This window comes from Phalangium opilio, unplaced genomic scaffold, assembly GCF_054372755.1.
Source record: "Phalangium opilio isolate 3A_F unplaced genomic scaffold, DU_Popi_V2 ptg000025l_1, whole genome shotgun sequence".
Classification (NCBI taxonomy): domain Eukaryota; kingdom Metazoa; phylum Arthropoda; class Arachnida; order Opiliones; family Phalangiidae; genus Phalangium; species Phalangium opilio.
The window spans coordinates 3,339,277-3,361,404 of NW_028324156.1; the positions used below are offsets into that span (position 1 = coordinate 3,339,277).

At 36.6% G+C, this 22,128-nt stretch overlaps 1 protein-coding gene and 1 long non-coding RNA gene across 5 annotated transcripts in view; both read left to right on the forward strand.

Annotated features, from left to right (window-relative positions):
• The window catches only part of LOC149691786 (uncharacterized), a 118,092-nt gene that overhangs the window by 38,531 nt on the left and 57,433 nt on the right, over positions 1-22,128 (forward strand). The gene's annotated exons all lie outside the window — the stretch shown is intronic.
• LOC149691789 (uncharacterized) lies at positions 3,680-20,171 on the forward strand. Of its 4 annotated transcripts, none has more exons than XR_016383489.1 (7): positions 3,680-3,919; positions 5,270-8,513; positions 10,168-10,228; positions 10,304-10,384; positions 18,558-18,748; positions 18,809-18,857; positions 18,933-20,171. XR_016383489.1 is itself a non-coding variant. In XM_089869214.1 (6 exons), exons 2-5 carry the CDS (start codon positions 8,388-8,390, stop codon positions 18,602-18,604), a joined length of 315 nt encoding a protein of 104 aa, XP_089725340.1. In that variant the 5' UTR covers positions 3,680-3,919; positions 5,270-8,387; the 3' UTR covers positions 18,605-18,650; positions 18,713-20,171. The 4 variants fall into 4 exon arrangements, 1 of the variants encoding a protein (XP_089725340.1); XR_016383487.1 differs by having other exon boundaries at positions 18,558-18,650; positions 18,713-18,857; XR_016383488.1 differs by having other exon boundaries at positions 18,558-18,650; positions 18,713-18,748; positions 18,809-20,171.

The window sequence follows — 22,128 nt, forward strand, 5'->3', positions numbered from 1 at the left end:
CTTCATGTAATGAACTTCTGATACAGGATTAAGCCAATTCTAACGAGAAACAGGTGTGTGACGTGTAATAAATTTTTTTCCTTTGATGTCCCAATTGTTTGTAATTAACGAAATCCTTTGATAGGTTTACTTCATGTAATGAACTTCTGATACAGGATTAAGCCAATTCTAACGAGAAACAGGTGTGTGACGTGTAATAAATTTTTTTCCTTTGATGTCCCAATTGTTTGTAATTTTTAGTTTTGCTCTCTGATGGGTTCCCACGCTAAAAGCAAAGTGCATTTTACGACTTTAAACTTTAGCTCCCAGCCCTAACTTTTATAACCCTGGTGTCAAGGTTAAACTATTGGCGACTGTACGATGCCCATTTTCTATTTTGCTTATCTTCGTATTTTCATTATTCTCTTGGGAATCTTCCACCAGAACTTTCAAATGGTGGTTAAAAATAGAGTACTGATTTTTTTATTTTCTTTTCAAGGCTGACTCTTGAATAGACCATTGCATTAAATCCATAAGAGAAGTGCAAACACCACAGGCCCACAGGGGCGTGGGAGGTCACCTTCTTAGGTTATTTCCTTGGCGCCAACCAAGATGCACCTCTAAAGGCAGCCAGCACGAGATAGTCTATATAGTCTCTCTTTTTTTTTGACAAAATAATTGAAGCAAGGTCAAAGTTTTTGTCCCATTATTCAGTGGCGTCGCTAGGCCTTCTTTGGGAGCACCCCGCCCCCCAAATTTCAAACTTAGCCCCTCAAAATAATCCGAAAACCCTACCAAAAATTCCTCTTCGCCCCCCCCCCCCAATTCTATAGCAATATATATATAAAAAGGTATATTATAGAGTAATGGCAGCATTCCACCTTTGTTTGTATTAAACTCAATAGAGAAATAACATGGGCTGCCACTAATCTATTGATAGATTCGTAGGAAAAGTTTCATCTTTGTAGAGATGAATTTCAATATCAAAATATATAATTTTGAAGATGAAAAAACAAAATGATTGAGCGAAAAACACAGATGCAGACATGTAAAATGTTTCACGTTCGTTGTGACGAATAAAATCAAACCAAAATGTAGCGGATAAATTTTACTAGATAAAACTGACTCTACGTATGGCAAACCTTCGTTTAATTCTTATTCATACCCTGAAGCATTAACCGAACAATAGTAGTAGTAGATTTGTTAACGCTTGGCAGCTAGTATAAGCAATGGTAGTAGAAAAAGCGTTACAAAAACTAAAACTAAAGGTCTACACATATTCCAATGAATTAGTTATGCAAAATTTAGTTATTAACTTTCAAATAGTTAGCCCAGATTAGCCCCCCTTCCCCCCAAATTTCAAACCCTAGCTACCCTACTGGCATTATTCTCTGAACATTAAAGGGGGGGTCAGCCTGTTCAAACGAATCGTTGTGAAAATTGCTATGAACAATTTAATCATTTAATTTTAATCACCAACTTGAAATTTTAATATTCTCACTATTATCATACTTGTAGTTATCATAAATGTAGTTCAAGGAGATACTTTAAAGAAATTCAATAGAAAACTGTCACAGAAATATTTAGCAAACATTCCAATTTTGATTTATAGTTGCGAAATCTTTACCTCACGGCGTCATAGTGGCCCGTAACCTTTGACCTGACGACAGAATAAAATTGGGGTAAGCTCTGCTCTGAATAAGAGAAAATACTCTGCCCCCCAAAAAATACGAATTCTAGTTAAACTTAAACTTAAAGGACAAGTCTAATATAAAATGCAGGAAGGATTCATACAATTTATACCAGGAGGTCGGGATACCTGGAGGTCAAAAACCCATCTGCTTTTGTCCTTCAGGTAGCCTGGCCTAAATAGTAAGAATCCTCCTAGTCTATATGGGACTGACAAATTTTCAGGTACCACACAGAGAGAGAGAGGTCTATTATGGACTTTGGGGGGAACGCTGTTGTCAAGGGCTATTTGCTAGTTTTTGATGGAATAGTTTCTTTCTTAAGCAGGAAGCCACTCCTTTGTCAGGTGAAGGAGATCTTTGTCTAGACCTTGACCTTGCCTTTTATTAACCCTACCTATGGTGGGGTTTCACCCCTTTGGTAATTTTGTTTCGGGTTTTCCAAGTATTTGGTACATGAATTTAGAAATTTAAACAAGAATAATGAACTTTAATTCATAGATTTAAATGAGAATATTGATCATGAGTTTTAAATTAAATAATCAAAATGTTGATAATGAGTTTTGAATTAATTAAACAAAATATTCATCGTGAGTTTTAAATCAAGTTAACAAGAATATTCATCGTGAGTTTTAAGTGAATTGAACATGAATATTCATCGTGAGTTTTAAATGAATTAAACATGAATATTCATCGTGAGTTTTAAATGAATTAAACATGAATATTCATCGTGAGTTTTAAATGAATTAAACATGAATATTCATCGTGAGTTTTAAATGAATTAAACATGAATATTCATCGTGAGTTTTAAATGAATTAAACATGAATATTCATCGTGAGTTTTAAATGAATTAAACGAGAATATTGAACATGAATTTAGAAATATTGAACATGAATATAGAAATTTAAACCAGAATATTGAACAATTCAACAAACATTAAAACACTGGCTAAGCTACCCGGAGCTTCTTGGCGAGAGGCAGGATACCCCAATAGCGGCCTCGCCCCTGTGTGTTGCTTTCTCTGTTTGTAATAAACTAATTTTTCTATGAAGCTCAATTTCCCTACGTGTTACTGATGTCAATCATGCCGTTTGTAAGATCAAATTCAGTAACAAATTGTCACTGTGCACAACGAACAAGCGTACAAAGAAACAAACCCCTTTTCAAATGAAAAACGTCACAACGAGGTTGCCTTCTTGGGTTATTTACCTCGCTCTATGAAGCACCGCTGCCGCTAGAGGCAATGAGAGTTGGCTAGACTCCCTCCCTCATGGGTTAATTGTTTAAGGTGTAATTCATAAACGTCGGACGCAACGCAATTTAGTACAGGCGAAGGCAGGACGTTTCCGCACGACGCCCTGCCTTCGCCTGTACTAAATTGCGTTGCGTCCGACGTTTATGAATTACTCCATAATCAACCCTGTCTCGTCTAATTATAAAACTAGTCTTAATTAGGAATCCGCAAGGATTAAAAGGAAGATTATGTAGCGTCTTTATCAACCAAGAAGAATTAATAGATGTAGGCCTAACCACCTTAGACCCTGAATAAAGTCAGATATAAGAAAATCATTACACTTTCCCTTTAAAGTCGCGTAACACTCTCCCCTTAAATTTCACTCTAAAAATAGCATTTATGTGCTAAAAGGAATATTTTCCAAAGCAACAATCCCCCAACGATTTCAATCTGACACACACGTGTTAAGTTTTCTTGGAAATAGCCATCTTCTACCTTAAACAGTACAAAAGATAAGCTATTGCACCATACGTACGAAATAATGGTTCCCAGGACCAAGTATAATGGGGTAAAGCCCTTGGCAGGACTTTGCTAGGCGACATTAAGTCTTTAGTGAACCCCATTTACACCCTCCTCAAGGCCAACGTGGAACCCAAATTGCTCTACTTGGTGGCGCTTAGAGGTCCCGGGAAATTCGTACCCCCTAACCCCTTTTAAAATGGCCAATCAGAATTTTAAAAAAAAGTTTTAAGTTTAGGGTCTATCTGCTGATTTTTTTTTTTTTGCTCCACCTAATACGTCACTGATAAGGGCCATGATTGGCCAAAGGGCAAATAGCATAGAGCATCCCAAAATCTCTATCGGACCCCCTTCTCGAAGCCCAGTCGTCGTCAAAGTTCTCGCTTCACTTGTTGAGGAAAGACGAAAGAGTTAAGTCCGGTCGGACCGAAGAAGCCAGCCCAGTTCGGGACGTCCGACGGAGTCCGGACATCAAACTTTGGGCCGATTTTTACCAAGGTAGGCGTTTAGTTTCTTTTGTTTGAATTTTTCTCGCGGTTTAAGCGGTTAGATAATTGAAATTAGATTAATTTTCAGCATGGAATTAGTTTTTTGAAGAATGCTTTAAGATTAACTTATTTTTTAGTCAATAAAATACTGAATTCATAAGCGGTTTTTTTATTAACTTAGTTTTTTTGTCCATTAAATAAAATAACTATTTCTTAAGGCACGTTTTTAGATTATCATAATTATTTTTTTTTTAGTTGATAAAATGTCGAATTACTGAGGTGTTATTTAGATTCATTACTAGTGAATTATTAGCTCGCAGATTTACAGTAAGTTTATATTATAATGAAGACTTAGCTGAAGTAATTTAGGCGTGGAAGTAACTAAGAATTTTCGGTTCGTTGTTTTGAGGTGTTATTTAGATTCATTACTAGTGAATTATTAGAATTTTCGGTTCGTTTTAAAGTTATTTCCGAATTAAATTTTAATTATAAGGGATTGACCTTAGTTTTATTTTAAATTAATTTTGGTTAAACGGTTGTGGCCGTTTCGGTAGTTGGAATGTGGTTATGGGTAATATATGCCTGTAGAGCATCGAGGGGCTACTTACTATTAAGGGGTTACGGGTAATTTAGGTCGGTAGAGCATCGAGGGGCTACTTATTATTAAGGGGTTACGGGTAATTTAGGTCGGTAGAGCATCGAGGGGCTACTTATTATTAAGGGGTTACGGGTAATTTAGGTCGGTAGAGCATCGAGGGGCTACTTACTATTAAGGGGTTACGGGTAATCTAGGTCGGTAGAGCATCGAGGGGCTACTCACTATTAAGGGGTTACGGGTAATCTAGGTCGGTAGAGCATCGAGAGGCTACTCACTATTAAGGGTTACGGGTAATCTAGGCCTGTAATGCATCGAGGGGCTACTTACTATTTAGGGTTACGGGTAATCTAGGCCTGTAATGCATCGAGGGGCTACTTACTATTTAGGGTTACGCGTAATCTAGGCCTGTAACGCCTCGAGGGGCTACTCACTATTAAGGGTTACGGGTAATCTAGGCCTGTAACGCATCGAGGGGCTACTTACTATTAAGGGTTACGGGTAATCTAGGCCTGCAACGCATTGAGGGGCTACTCACTGTTAAGAGTCACGGGTAATCTAGGCCAGTAGAGCATAGAGGGGCTACTCACTGTTAAGAGTTACGGGTAATCTTAAGCCCGTAGACCATAAGAGGGACTACTCACTGTTAGGGCTATTAAAGGTTCCATTAATGCTGCGGGTAAACATTTAACACTATTAAAGGTAGCTTCTCGGGGGTATTCACAATTTTTTTATTTTTACTAATTCTAATTTTCAATTTTTTAGAGGCGAGACGTTTGATGTTGACCTGTCCAGCATGACTCCTCCAGTCCATTTAGATGACCAGGATTGCGTGGACATACTAAACGGTAATACGTTTTTTATCCAAGTTTACGCATGCGACGATCTTTAGGCAAACTCCCCTAAAAACCCAATTAAGTGTTCGGAGAAAGCAATGTTTATTTTTTTCAACTTTAGATAATCTCAAAGAAATTATTTAAATTATTAGATTAGCATATATATAAATTTTGAAGGTCTTATTTTGACCTATTTTTGACCTAATAGACCAAAGTACTTATTTTCGGGCTTTTTAGTTGAAACTATTATAACCTACCCTAATTCTTGAAATGGTATTATTTGAAGTGATGGGGCAATAAAGTTTTATAAAATGGCCAAAAGGGTTAGTGGGGTTCATTCCTAAAGGACAGGAAGTAGCTAGGGTCTAAGTGAAGTTCTAAGAATTTATTTATTTGAAGATATCGTTCAGGTAGAAATATTGGTTTCAAATAGGGATGAACGGGTGTCGATACCACATCGGTATCGGCCCCGATAGTATCGGATCGGTTGGTTTAATATGATAGTAAACCGATACTCCAATACTCGTTTAAAATGCGTTAGATGACACTACATGACATTTTTAGATCTTTCAGTAATGTTTTGATCTTGATAATATGTCATTTCTATGAATGTCAATCGTGATAATTTCTCATTTATATCAAATGTACCTGAATTTAGCAAAAGAAAACTAAAAGTTAGTTTAGCAAATATTTTTTTAAGTTTTTAAATCAATTTAATTATTTGCTTTCAATACTTCAATGATAAATCACTAACAATTACTAGAAGTATAAGGATAAAAGGCCTCTAAGCATATACTAATTAAAAGGACGTGATATTATTTAGGAAATATATAAACAAGTTTTACTTAGTAGTATAATTCATGAAATTTCTCTTTAAATTTTTCCTCGTGTTTTTAATACATATATATAAATGGGCACTGTCCTACTAAAAACACCGGGATCGGTTGAAGTAACGGGTTTTTGCGTCATATTGAGTAAATATCGGTATCGGTTCCTGTTTGCACCGGTATTGATCGGTGTCGGGTTAAGCCGGGTATCGGCCATCTCTAATTAAAAATAAGACCTGTTCGTATTATTAAATTACGAAATTTTTCATATCTGGATATACCGGGCTGGTCACTTTGTTTTAGTCCTTATCGGTCTTCCCTCTCGCGTTCGCGGTACCCCTCGGGTAAACCAGGTCGTGTTTCCCAACCCAACCCAACCCAACCCATCCCCTTCGCGTCGTGTTTCCCCCCTTCGCGTATAGCCCTTCGCGAAAATAAAGTGATCATCCCGAAATTTCTATAAGATTACATAAATTCCGAATGTTTTCGGATTTTTTAAATTATTCATTTGCCGTTAGAGGTGTTCATTTTCAAATTTGAAAGAAACTAGAGATGGCCGATACCCGGGTTAAATTGATACCGATCGATACCTGTGCAAACTGAACCGATACCGATATTTACTCACTATGATGCAAAAACCCGATACTTCAACCGATCCCGGTGTTTTTAGTGGGACAGTCCCATTTATATATGTATTAAAAATACTAGGAAATAATTTAAAGACTAATTTCATGAATTATACTACTAAATACAATGTTCAAGAGGTATTTCCAAAATAATGTCACATCTTTTTTAACTAGTATATACTTAGATGCCCTTTTATCCTTAATTTCTAGTAACTGTGAATTGATTTATCATTGAAGTATTGAAAGCAAAAAATTAAATTAATTTTTTTGTCATTTCAAAATATGGTGATATAAAATATTTATTTTTATCAACAGTTTTATAGCTATTTTTGCTTATTAGTTATTAGATAAAACTAAATCCAGGTACTTTTTATATAAACGAGAAATTGTTATCACGATTGATTGATATTCATAGAAATGAGATATTATTACCATCAATACGTTACTGAAAGACTTACGCAACTCTATTTAGTACATATAAAGGCAGAGCGTTGTGTGCAAACGCCCTGCCTTTGCCTGTACTAAATTCTGTTCAGTCCAACTTTTATGAATTATGCTAGTAATGAATTAACTAACCGATCCGATACTATCGGGAAACCCCGAGTATCGGTGCCGATATCGATATGGTATCGATACCGGCTCCGATATCGATATGGTATCGATACCGGCTCATCCCTATTTGAAACCAATTTTTCCACATTGAGAACTGGTGTTATTCATAAATGTCGTGTATGCGTTGTGTGCAATCGCCCTGCCCTTGTGAGTCCAATGATTTGAACGAAATTTTCCATTGATATATGATTTAAGCCCCATTGAGAACAGGTGTGATTCATAAAAGTCGGACGCAACTCTATTTAGTACATATAAAGGCTTAGCGTTGTGTGCAAACGCCATGCCTTTGCCTGTACTAAATTGCGTTTAGTCCCAACTTTTATGAATTATGCTAGTAACTAATTGCATCGAATTTTTGCTATGTAATTTAAGCCCCATTGAGAACAGGTGTGATTCATAAGTCGGACGCAACTCTATTTAGTACATATAAAGGCTGAGCGTTGTGTGCAAACGCCCGGCCTTTGCCTGTACTAAATTGCGTTCAGTCCAACTTTTAAGAATTATGCTAGTAACGAATTGCATCGAATCGCATAGAATTTTTGCTATCGAATTGTGCTAGAAACGAATTGCATGGAATTTTTGCTATTAAATTGTACTAGTAAAGAATCGGTGTTATTCATAAACGTTAGAAGCAACGCAATTTAGTACTTACAAAGGTTTGTGTGCAAACGCCCTGCCTTTACCTTGAAATAAATTTCGTTGCGTATGACGTTTATGAGTTCCACCTTTCATGACTTTGAGCGCGTATTATAATTGAGCGTGTAGCTCGGTTCACTTAACGCAAGTTTGAGCGTAATGTCGGCAAACGGAGCTGTTATGGCAGTTAAAAGCCCTAGCTCCTATGGCCCTAACAAAAAAATAAAACTATAAACTTAGCAGTGAACTAGAAATATGAAATAAATAGGCATATTTTACCATCTGTGCTCTGGATTTGAATTAATTTGAGACACTTGTTCCAGTCGAAGACCGAGACGAATACAAGATGGCCGATAACTTACTGGGTGACGTAATTACATCCTTGGCGGTGTTCCACGTGAGCCTCATGACGTCATTCGATCTGCACCGTTCTTCAAAGAGCTTCAATAACTTGGGAAACCACGTGGTCGCAGTGAGTTGTAGTATTTTGATTTAATTAGGAGAGATTTTAATTTAAAGCGCATGTTCTGGTTTTGAATATTGATGAATTTTAAAGGGGTACTTGAATGATCCATCGTAAAGATCGATAAGTTGGCGTCATTTAAGTATCCCTTTGCAGTGTATTTTTATGGTTAGACCAGGGATAGATAGACTTTTTTTAGACGGAATAAACAATGTTTGGCCTTTACTGCAGTCCGACTCATAGACGAGTATATAGTCCCTTCCTTCAACACGTAACCAAAAAATTAAATTATCTTACTGGCTCACAAAAACTACGTATTGGTGACGTTGCTGACAAGGAGGGCCAAAAATACGTAATTCCTGTTTACCTCTGTCGCCATGACTACGACCCCTCTTGCGTTGTACCATAGCCCACTCGATCACGCGCGTCACGACGCAAGCTGCTCGCACTATAGCTATAGAGCGCGGATCGAGTGGGCTATGGTTGTACAGATAAGCGCCTTCACAGGGGTTCAAAATGGAGCCGTCTAAATGCGAGGGTCCGGTAATTATTCGGGAATTGTTTTTAATAGCAATTAAGAAGGTAGTTAGTGAATTTGGTGCCGGTGTTTTGGATTTGGAGTACATCTGTAAGGGTGAAAATTCTTTCTTAAGCCAATCATTTCTACTATCCTCATGATTTTGTAAACGAATTTGATGAAGTTAACCAAGGCTTAGTGAATGGTCAGGAGTTTTGTGAGCTTAGTGTTTGGTTAAAACCTGTTCGTGCTGTAATATCTATGAAGACTTTTACTCAATTCTAACTCCCTTTTAATTTTCTTGGGTCTTCCCCGTTTTTTTCGGTTGCAAGCCCTATGTCTTGTGTAACTTCCATTTTTAAACAATGTTATTTCAAAAATTACAATCCGAGCCCATTCCAACTTGGCAGACGAAGGGGCAGACGACGTTTATTTGACCCGGATATACATACAACGCCATAACAAAAATAAGACCCGCCTCTTCTTTCATACCCCTCCGTCACGGGTAAGGGGGTCGTGGACTTGGACGCGCACCCGAATAACCCTGTTACTCATTCCGTCTTAAAAAAGTCTATCTATCCCTGGTTAGACTCATGTATTTTTTATATTTAAATGATAAATACGATGCTTTTAATTAATATTGATTGAAATTTATATCAATACCCTGGCGCCATTTAAGTACCCCTTTCCGGTGTATTTTATGGCTTAAAAATTATATCTCAATACATTAGCGCCATTTAAGTATCCCTTTTTAAAGTATTTTATTGTTTCAATTTGTTTGAACATTATAACGCGTACATTAATATATTTAAATGAATATGATACTTTTAATTAATATTGATTTAATTTTCTACAAAAATTGGGAGGAATACTGATTTCAATATTAATTGGAAGTGTTTTTTGAAATGTTGTGAAATAAATATTAGTGGGTCTTCAACGTTAAGGGGCTAATGCCCCTGCGGAGTCCACTCGTTACATGAGGTTGTTAAGGGTCATTTTAACTTGGGTCCAGGGTCGGTTTCGCGTTTTTTAGAACTTCAAACGCCGTTGTAGTTATTAGGATTTAGTTAAATATAAATATAGGCAGGTTTAGCTAGGAGGTCTGAGTTGACCACGGTTACCATGAGATTTTGTCTCTTATGATAGACACAAGATAGCAGCACATCGAGGGATGTTCACTCATTTTCTGTACACATGTTAAGTTCCGGTACGTTCTGGCAAACTAGCTTTTTTTTTTTTTTTTGGTTTCAGTTTTTGCTTAGTTCAATTTTAAATTATTTAGAGGCGAGAACGTTTGTTGTTGACCTGTGCAGCAGGACTCCAGTCCATGTAGATGCCCGGGATTACATGGACATGTTAAAAGGTAATACCAGGGATAGATAGACTTTTTTTAGACGGAATAAACAATGTTTGGCCTTTACTGCAGTCCGACTCATAGACGAGTATATAGTCCCTTCCTTCAACACGTAACCAAAAAATTAAATTATCTTACTGGCTCACAAAAACTACGTATTGGTGACGTTGCTGACAAGGAGGGCCAAAAATACGTAATTCCTGTTTACCTCTGTCGCCATGACTACGACCCCTCTTGCGTTGTACCATAGCCCACTCGATCACGCGCGTCACGACGCAAGCTGCTCGCACTATAGCTATAGAGCGCGGATCGAGTGGGCTATGGTTGTACAGATAAGCGCCTTCACAGGGGTTCAAAATGGAGCCGTCTAAATGCGAGGGTCCGGTAATTATTCGGGAATTGTTTTTAATAGCAATTAAGAAGGTAGTTAGTGAATTTGGTGCCGGTGTTTTGGATTTGGAGTACATCTGTAAGGGTGAAAATTCTTTCTTAAGCCAATCATTTCTACTATCCTCATGATTTTGTAAACGAATTTGATGAAGTTAACCAAGGCTTAGTGAATGGTCAGGAGTTTTGTGAGCTTAGTGTTTGGTTAAAACCTGTTCGTGCTGTAATATCTATGAAGACTTTTACTCAATTCTAACTCCCTTTTAATTTTCTTGGGTCTTCCCCGTTTTTTTCGGTTGCAAGCCCTATGTCTTGTGTAACTTCCATTTTTAAACAATGTTATTTCAAAAATTACAATCCGAGCCCATTCCAACTTGGCAGACGAAGGGGCAGACGACGTTTATTTGACCCGGATATACATACAACGCCATAACAAAAATAAGACCCGCCTCTTCTTTCATACCCCTCCGTCACGGGTAAGGGGGTCGTGGACTTGGACGCGCACCCGAATAACCCTGTTACTCATTCCGTCTTAAAAAAGTCTATCTATCCCTGGTAATACGTATTTGGTCCAAGTTAACGCGTAGGACGATATTTAGGCATGCTCCCTATAGTTTAAAACATTCTTATGTATATTTTAATAGGACTTTAGCTATAGTTGGAGGCTGGTTACTTTTCACCAACTAAAACCCATTTAAGTTTAAGAAGTCTTTTTCAACTTTAGATTCTCTCAAAAGGAATCAGATTGGCATATTATAATTTTGAATTTCTCACATTGACCTATTTTTACCTTAATTTCGAAGCTTTTACTGACCTATTTTTGACCTTAATTTTGAAACTTACATTGAATACATTTTTTTGACCTTAATTCCGAAGCTCCTTACATTGAATACCTATTTTTGACCTTAATTCCGAGCGTGCGGTACGGTTCCTGGAAGAGTGTATGAACATTTGGTATGTAAACACAGCCATGTTCATTCTCTTCTGGTCGTAGCGATGGAAAATCCACGGTAGCGCACAATGAAAGTGGTGCAGGCCGAGATTCTTCCTATTACATCGCAACCGCATTTCGGAGCTCAAATCAATTACATTGAATACCTATTTTTGACCTTAATTCCGAAGCTCCTTACATTGAATACCTATTTTTGACCTTAATTCCGAAGCTCCTTACATTGAATACCTATTTTTGACATTCATTCCGAAGCTCCTTACATTGAATACCTATTTTTGACATTCATTCCGAAGCTCCTTACATTGAATACCTATTTTTGACATTCATTCCGAAGCTCCTTACATTGAATACCTATTTTTGACATTCATTCCGAAGCTCCTTACATTGAATACCTATTTTTGACATTCATTCCGAAGCTCCTTACATTGAATACCTATTTTTGACATTCATTCCGAAGCTCCTTACATTGAATACCTATTTTTGACATTCATTCCGAAGCTCCTTACATTGAATACCTATTTTTGACATTCATTCCGAAGCTCCTTACATTGAATACCTATTTTTGACATTCATTCCGAAGCTCCTTACATTGAATACCTATTTTTGACATTCATTCCGAAGCTCCTTACATTGAATACCTATTTTTGACCTTAATTCCGAAGCTCCTTACATTGAATACCTATTTTTGACATTCATTCCGAAGCTCCTTACATTGAATACCTATTTTTGACATTCATTCCGAAGCTCCTTACATTGAATACCTATTTTTGACATTCATTCCGAAGCTCCTTACATTGAATACCTATTTTTGACATTCATTCCGAAGCTCCTTACATTGAATACCTATTTTTGACATTCATTCCGAAGCTCCTTACATTGAATACCTATTTTTGACATTCATTCCGAAGCTCCTTACATTGAATACCTATTTTTGACATTCATTCCGAAGCTCCTTACATTGAATACCTATTTTTGACATTCATTCCGAAGCTCCTTACATTGAATACCTATTTTTGACATTCATTCCGAAGCTCCTTACATTGAATACCTATTTTTGACATTCATTCCGAAGCTCCTTACATTGAATACCTATTTTTGACATTCATTCCGAAGCTCCTTACATTGAATACCTATTTTTGACATTCATTCCGAAGCTCCTTACATTGAATACCTATTTTTGACATTCATTCCGAAGCTCCTTACATTGAATACCTATTTTTGACCTTAATTCCGAAGCTCCTTACATTGAATACCTATTTTTGACATTCATTCCGAAGCTCCTTACATTGAATACCTATTTTTGACATTCATTCCGAAGCTCCTTACATTGAATACCTATTTTTGACATTCATTCCGAAGCTCCTTACATTGAATACCTATTTTTGACATTCATTCCGAAGCTCCTTACATTGAATACCTATTTTTGACATTCATTCCGAAGCTCCTTACATTGAATACCTATTTTTGACATTCATTCCGAAGCTCCTTACATTGAATACCTATTTTTGACATTCATTCCGAAGCTCCTTACATTGAATACCTATTTTTGACATTCATTCCGAAGCTCCTTACATTGAATACCTATTTTTGACATTCATTCCGAAGCTCCTTACATTGAATACCTATTTTTGACATTCATTCCGAAGCTCCTTACATTGAATACCTATTTTTGACATTCATTCCGAAGCTCCTTACATTGAATACCTATTTTTGACATTCATTCCGAAGCTCCTTACATTGAATACCTATTTTTGACATTCATTCCGAAGCTCCTTACAGTGACCCATTTTTGACCTTATTTTATTATCAAAGTTAGTGATTTAAGCCCCATTTGTTTTAGGAAAAAGCAATGTGTTTTTCAACTTTAGATTACCTCAAAAGGAATTATTTAGCTTAGATTCGCATATTATTATTGTGAGGCTCTTATATTGACCTATTTTTGACCTAATAGACCAGAGTACTTAAGTATTGAAGTGGTTAGTCGTGAAACGTTTATGCTGGGGAACCTACTATAACCATGACTGCTAGTTTTGGGCGAATGGAGTAATTGGAGTAATTTTTGAAATGGTAATTTACCACCACACAAGTAATCTCTTTTCTTTTGGCGATGGCAGTGAATATTTTAATGGCTTCATGGGTTAGTGAGGGGTCATTCCTAAAGGGCATGAAGTAGATTTTAGTGTCCGAGTGAAGTCCTAAGAATTCATTTGTTACGGTAGAATATTGTTCTATTAGAAATATTGCTTTCAAATATTCAAGAAAATTCTGAAATTACTTCAAAATAATACTAGGTTAATTTCAATTGTTCATATTAAATATAAATTTAATTGCGAATTTATTTCGTATCAACAATTTTTTTTTCTTGCGAATCTGGATTTAGGGCCAAATTCAATTGTTCGTATTAATTAAATATAAATATAAATTTGATTGCGAATTTATTTCGTATCAACAAATGTTTTTTTTCGAATCTGGATTTAGGGCCAAATGTTGCCCTAATTTAATATTAATTTTGAGTTTTTCGCAAATTTCTATTGCGAATTTATCGGGCTGGTCACTTTATTTTACTCCTAATCGGTCTTCCCTTTCGCGTTCGCTGTTAGCCCCTCGGGTAACCCGGTCGTATTTACCTTCCCTTACCTTACCTTCCATTCCAATCCATTCAATTCCCTTCCCTTCCCTTCGCGTTTGCTTTCGCGTAAACGGATCGTGTTCCTCCCGCCCTTCGCGTCCGCGTAATCCGTTTGTAAAATTAAGTGATCATCCCGAAATTTGATTAAGATCAATCTTATGAAAAAATAATTCCATTTGGTTCAAATGGTTAATGATTGATTTTTTCTTCGTTGTCGCAAATATCAATTTTAATTGATTAACCATTTTGTGAGAGTTCAAAGAAACTAATTTAATAAAAGCCAGGATTTTAAGAATTATTTGTAATTTAATGCGAACAATTGAAATTAACCCATATCAATTTTAATTGATTAACCATGGTGAGAGTTCAAAGAAACTATTTTAATAAAAGCTAAACTAATTCCGAAAGTTTTCGGATTTTAAGAAATATTTGCAATTTAATGCGAACAATTGAAATTAACCTAATTTTAATCTGAAGTCTTATTTCTGAATGTATATTTGAAACCATTATTTCAACTAGAACAATATTCCCAACAAATAAGTTCTTAGAACTTCACTCAGACACTAAAATTTTTTCATGTCCTTTAGGAATGCCCCCTCATCTAACCCATGTAGCCATTAACCAAATCTTTTAGTACAGCAGCCAACAAGCATATTTTATTTAAATCGTGCACTTTTTGATAAAAGCATGAAAATTGGTGAAAAGATAGTACTATATATGTAGAAGCGATTTAAGATTGGAGGCAACGTGAATTCGCTGTGCAAAATTAATTATAAGTAATTAAACATGCCTCGAAAGTGTAGTGATACCTGTATGAGAAACCTCTATACTGGCCCTTTTACCCGCTATACGGAGGGGAGTCGACTATAATTCACGACTCTTTACGATCGCGGGGGACCGACACTAAAGCCAATTTTTAGGTAAAACTACCTTTCTGCGGCTTCCAAATTGAATAATGAACAGAAATGTTCATGGATTAAAAGCAAATTATAATTATACATCACCAAATTTTATTCAATCATAAAAATGGTGAGTACTTCATATAATATTCAGAATATAATATGTTGAATTATGAGATGTTTCTTGAATAATGAAAAATAAATCATATACATTTTACCAGAATTTGACGGTTATACAGTATCATGAATTTCTGATTTTACATGTTGACTAACATCGGCGTTAAGCCAAATTGCTGCACGATAAAAATGAGCGTGGTTTCGGCATGCAAAAATGATAACGACCGTTCAATTTTGAACAAGCCTCTATTGACGAATTCAGATTTAACCAGAAACATTCCGTTTTGAACAGGAGTATTTTACGCGTTCAAAACTAAGCACGGGCATTCATTTCTGATCAATCTACCGTCATATCGACCAAACCTTAACGCTAGCACTAATTTTTGAACAGCTTATATATTACCATTCAAAAATTAATCTTTATCTCATTCAATTTTGAATAACTGCCTTGCGCTAATGAAACGTTCAGACATGGTCGTTTTAGCGTTAAAATAATAATGTATTAGTATTCAAACTAGAGCGATTTCGGCGTTTAAATAGGATCATTTTGACGTTCAAATGAGTTTGTTTTAGGAGTTCTAACAAGAGTGTTTTTGGCTTTAAAACAAGAGAATTATGGGCGTTCAAACGTGACTATTTTTGGTGTTCAAATGAGAGCGTTTTTGGCTTTTTAACGAGAGCGTTATGAAAGTTCACACGGGAGCTTTTTTTCTAATCAAATGATTGCTTTCTGGCCTTCAAAGGAGTGTTTTTTGGCGAGTTTTTTGGTTATAAATCCAGGTTTATTTAATCACAATTTTAATATTATAATTCAACAAGTTATTTTTATTATATTTTGATGTTCAAGAACATAATAATTTGTCAATTTTTTTACCATTATTCAGTGGATTTTTTGTCTCCGAAATTAGGCTCGGACTGTTGATTTTTCCAGGAACACAAGCACACAGACACAAATTACGAAATATTATTAGAAAATGGAGGTTACAGCTAAACTAAATTACTGGCTTAACTGGCTGATTAATTACAAAACTAAGTTTGATAGGCGATCGTCCTCTCAAAATAATCATGGAAACTACTAGCAAAGTTTTTATACAATAAACACCTGCCTTTTTCAAAATATTGCTTGTTTTATAGGTCAGATTAGGTTAGGCTTGGTTAGTGTTAGGTAAGGCTTAGTTTAGGTTTTGTCTTTAAGACCTACGGTTCCAAAATTTAAGCATTGTGGAACGTTTCATCATTTTAATGCATGATCGCTGTAGTTTGGAATCTGACGTAAACATTGCCAGAAAAATGATGTTCTCCCAAAAAACAGAGATAAGGTAAACATTCCACCGATTTGTACTCGTGTATACGATTAACAATTTAATTCTCATTAAAATTAAACAAATTATATTCAGTATATGTGAAGTACTAACTATTTTTATGATTAAATAAAATTTGGTGATGTATAATTATAATTTGATTTTAATTTATGAACATTTCTGTTCATTATTCAATTTGGAAGCCGCAGAAAGGTAGTTTTACCTAAAAATTGGCTTTAGTGTCGGTCCCCCGCGATCGTAAAGTGTCGTGAATTATAGTCGACTCCCCTCCGTATAGCGGGTAAAAGGGCCAGTATAGGGGTTTCTCATACAGGTATCACTACACTTTCGAGGCATGTTTAATTACTTATAATTAATTTTGCACAGCGAATTCACGTTGCCTCCAATCTTAAATCGCTTCTACATATATAGTACTATCTTTTCACCAATTTTCATGCTTTTATCAAAAAGTGCACGATTATATCCTGTGGCGGCTTGACTATTTACTGTCCCTCTCGAAAGAGATTACTTCTATGGTGGTAAATTGCCATTTCGAAAAATTACCCTAATTTCTCAAACTCTAGCATTCATGGTTATAGCAGGTTCCCCAGTATAAAAATTTCGACTAACAACTTTAATACTAAAATAAACAAGTACCCTGATCTATTAGGGGCCTAGGTCAAAAATTGGTCAATATAAGAGCTTCAAAATTCTATGCTAATCTAAGCTAAATAATTCCCTTTGAGATAATCTAAAGTTGAAAAACAGACTGCTTTATGGGATTTAGCCACTTTTAGCCACACTTACTCTTACGGGGGATTTAGCCACTTTTAGCCACGCTTACTCTTACGGGGGATTTAGCCACTTTTAGCCACGCTTACTCTTACGAGGGATTTAGCCACTTTTAGCCACACTTACTCTTACGGGGGATTTAGCCACTTTTAGCCACGCTTACTCTTACGAGGGATTTAGCCACTTTTAGCCACGCTTACTCTTACGAGGGATTTAGCCACTTTTAGCCACGCTTACTCTTACGGGGGAAATTTTAGCCACTTTTAGCCACGCTTACTCTTACGGGGGAAATTTTAGCCACTTTTAGCCACGCTTACTCTTACGGGAGATTTAGCCACTTTTAGCCACGCTTACTCTTACGGGGGATTTAGCCACTTTTAGCCACGCTTACTCTTACGGGGGAAATTTTAGCCACTTTTAGCCACGCTTACTCTTACGGGGGAAATTTTAGCCACTTTTAGCCACGCTTACTCTTACGGGGGAAATTTTAGCCACTTTTAGCCACGCTTACTCTTACGGGGGAAATTTTAGCCACTTTTAGCCACGCTTACTCTTACGGGGGAAATTTTAGCCACGCTTACTCTTACGGGGGGGGAATTTTAGCCACGCTTACTCTTACGGGGGGGAATTTTAGCCACGCTTACTCTTACGGGGGGAATTTTAGCCACGCTTACTCTTACGGGGGGAATTTTAGCCACGCTTACTCTTACGGGGGGAATTTTAGCCACGCTTACTCTTACGGGGGGAATTTTAGCCACGCTTACTCTTACGGGGGGAATTTTAGCCACGCTTACTCTTACGGGGGGAATTTTAGCCACGCTTACTCTTACGGGGGAATTTTAGCCACGCTTACTCTTACGGGGGGGAATTTTAGCCACGCTTACTCTTACGGGGGGGAATTTTAGCCACTCTTACTCTTACGGGGGGGAATTTTAGCCACTCTTACTCTTACGGGGGGGAATTTTAGCCACTCTTACTCTTACGGGGGGAATTTTAGCCACGCTTACTCTTACGGGATTTAGCCACACTTATCTGGGATATAATTAGCATATTGTATTCTGTCTGGTCTTTCTGGGCTTGAAATAATTTTTGACACTCGTTCTAGTTGAACACCAAGACGAAATGCAAAGATGGTCTATATGTTATGGATGAATCTGTGGCGGTGTTCTTCAATAAATTTAGTAACCACGTGATCGCAGTAAGTTATTTTCATTCTTTGAAATGATTATGGATCAGGTTACTTAAGAATTATTGTATCAGGTGACTGGGGAATTCTTTGAAATGATTATGAATCAGGTGACTCAGGAATTTGTGGGTTTTTTGTGTGTTTTTGCTAACCAGTTTCAGGTGGTTCAGGTATTTTAAATGATTATGAATCAGGTGGGTGACAAATTCTTTGAAATGGGTAAGTATTTGTTATGATTTTTATGAAGTGCCATGATATTTCAAAGTCCTTTTTTTCGATTGCTAATCCGTTTAGGTGACCTGTGAATTCTTTGAAATGATTATTACGAGATTTTGAAATGCTTCATTTAAGAAGAATTAGAATGATTTAAGAGAAGAATTAGAGGGGGTGGGATAAGAAGATGAAGAAGAATTAGAAGCGGTGGGATAGGGAAGAAAAAACAAATTATCCAAAAATGCCCTGTGTTGTGTCAATTACTTTTTTGTTAATTTGAAATAAGTTTATGGAAAACCGTGAAAAATATCTAAAAGGAAAAAATCAGGTGAGGTTTTGGTTGGTAAATTCGGTATTCTTGGAAATTATTTTATGGAAAACCGTGAAAAATATTTAAAAAGAAGAAATCAGGTGAGATTTTGGTTGGTAAATTCGATATTCTTTGAAATTATTATTTGGCTTATGAATTATTATGGATTAAATTTAAAGCCTATGAATAATTAGAAATTTTTGTTAGGCAAGAGTTAGGAGTGTATAATTGTACTAACCCGCTTCTTTCAGGTGACTCTCGAAGTCGGAGTGGTCATACCTTCTCGTTGGTGAGAGTCGTGAGCGTTGCAGATTTATATTTTTGAATTACAGTGAAAGAAACATTGTTTGTTTCACTGTAATTGAAAAGTTCAATCTGCAACGTGACCAAATGACCCACGCAATTGTATCACCTCGTCAGATCTGATACTTTCTCTCACTGCATTGAGAGTTAGAACTTTTTGAATTATAGTGGAAGAAATGTACTTTCTCTCATTGTAATTGAAAAAGTTATTCTACAACGAGACCAAATGACCCACGCAATTGTATCGTCTCGTCAGAGATCTGATACTCTACAATCCTGTTGATAGATCATCAGATTTTTGAATTACAGTGTAAGAGTAGTTTCTCTTAACTGTAATTGAAAAATTTGATTTACAACCTAACCAAATGTACCACGGATTTTTATCGTCTGTTGGGAGACCTGATAGGTTTTAGAAGTGGTTTAGTTTAGTACTTCAAGGTTGGGTCCGAGAACTCCTAGCTATTGAGCCAGTTAATAACGTCCTGTTCTAAACCCCGGAATATTTTAGCTTTGATTAACCCAAAATTAAACATAGTTTTATTGAAATTAAGTTGTAAAGAATAAGTTTCTTAAAAACTGGCTTTTCCCCAGGCATCCATGGCTCTCCTACTAACGGTAAAAATTCGTTCTTAACCGTATTATATTCGGGGTAAAACGATGTATGGAGAGTAATAATTAAAACTTAATTCTCGATGGAAAAAACTAAACTCTTGTAAAATTGATTTCAAACCTAAGAAACATTTCTATATTGAAGCTTAAACGTTTTCATCGAAAGGTGTGATTAAATTTCAGAAATTGGATCTTCTTGGAAGTTTCAAGAGGTTGGATTTTAGTTAACTTTAATGAAATATTAAAATAATGTAAAGTTAACTTCTACCATCCCTTACATATTAAAGTCCTCATCAAGCCTTACCACCTTAGAATAATAAGCAATCTTTCGGTTAATAAGTTAAATTTAGGGGTCATTAAAATATCCCTAAACATAACTGGTAAACAACTGTGTCCCTGACTCCCTTGTGGTAAAATGTAGTAGAAGTTAACATTTTCCACTTAATTCACAACCCATAGAACTGTATTGTGTATTCACGTTATTGTTTCAGATAGTTGATAGCTTCGGTTAAATATACTTCTTTAAGGCGAATGGGGGTTTATATTTAGCTCCAGGATTGAACAGCAAGCACTATGATGGAACAAAGGATGAGAGATATAGGATATACGGGTTTTGGGGGTTTATGATGTATCCAGGATGAAAGATGAGGTCCGAGTTGACCCGTTATCCCCTTTGCAGCTAATCACCAATCGCCTAGTGGTCGCCTTAACTTATCTGACGATCCTGGGATAACGTTACCAAATAGACCATTCCATTAATTCCTGAAGAGAAGCGAAGAGGCGCTGCTAAAGACAGCGCGAGTCGGGTAGCATCGCTCCGCCTGTAGTGAACTCAGTTCCTGGCGTTCCCGATTGGTTGGCGCCTGGGAAATAACCTATGCGGCCTCACGCTTTTGTGTTGCTTTCTCTGCAAGTAATTGTTGGAATGGTCTATACCACCAGATTATGTCGTCCATCTAAGGACAGTGTGGAAATGACAACCTAGGAGGAGTTGAAAGGGGAGGTTATGTTGTGTTTGGTTGGGAATTTGAACACACTAGGCCTATTGCAAAGTTTTTTCTTATGGTCTAAAATGAAATAGAGAACCAATAGAAGACTTGAGTACAAAGGTAGGCGTCATCATGAAACCTCTATATTGTCCAAAATAAGTACGTACAAGTTCACGCCACAAATGATAGTTTGACCTATGAACCTTTTTATCCAATTCAATTTATTTGTTCGCAAAACTTGACAACTTAGGGGGCGTTTTTTGACGTCAGTTCTAATCCGAAAGTAAGTTGAAGCTGACGGCCCAACTTATTTCGAAGGGTTTGAGCCCCCGAGGCTAACTAGGGCTAAGGGAAAAGGGCGGGAATCTTTTCTCCAGGATGATTAGGCCCTGGATAAAAAGGAAAGTATATAAGGAGGTCGAAAAAGGGGTGGAAGAGGATGTTGGTAGAGGGGTTGAGGTAACAGGTAATTTCACGTGCAAAGGAATAAGGAAGATGCTGCCGTTTTCCTACTCCTTTAGTGCGTTTGACGTTTGCTTCAGATTTCGCGGAATACGGTGGTACGCATTCTAGTACGTCCCAAAATCATTCGCCAACAAAAATCGATAAAGAAACTCCCACTAGAGTTTTACAAGAGGGTTAATGGATGCATTTCTGAGAAGTATGGACAGGAATCATTGTGTAGCCGGAAGGATTTTGTGGGAAGAGCTAGACCAATCATAATTTATGACGAATTTTACCCCGCCTTGCAACTTGCGTTGCTACCAATAAATGAATGAAATCTGTTATGAGAATTATGAGGCGTGATAAATAGTAAGTACTCAAGCCCGGCCCACAAAACCCACATAGAAATTAACGTAAGATATAGGGGCGCAATGATTCCTAGTGGATTTATGTATTCCTGGTATGGAAGATAGGATTTGCTTGGATTTCTGATTTCTCCAGTTTTATTTTATTTTTATTTTTTTCTCCGTTTGGAAAACTACGTGAGTTTATTTTAAGAATCACCTCAGATTGCAAATTTCTTCCTGAACAATAATCTAAACTCATCACAGGAAAACAGGAA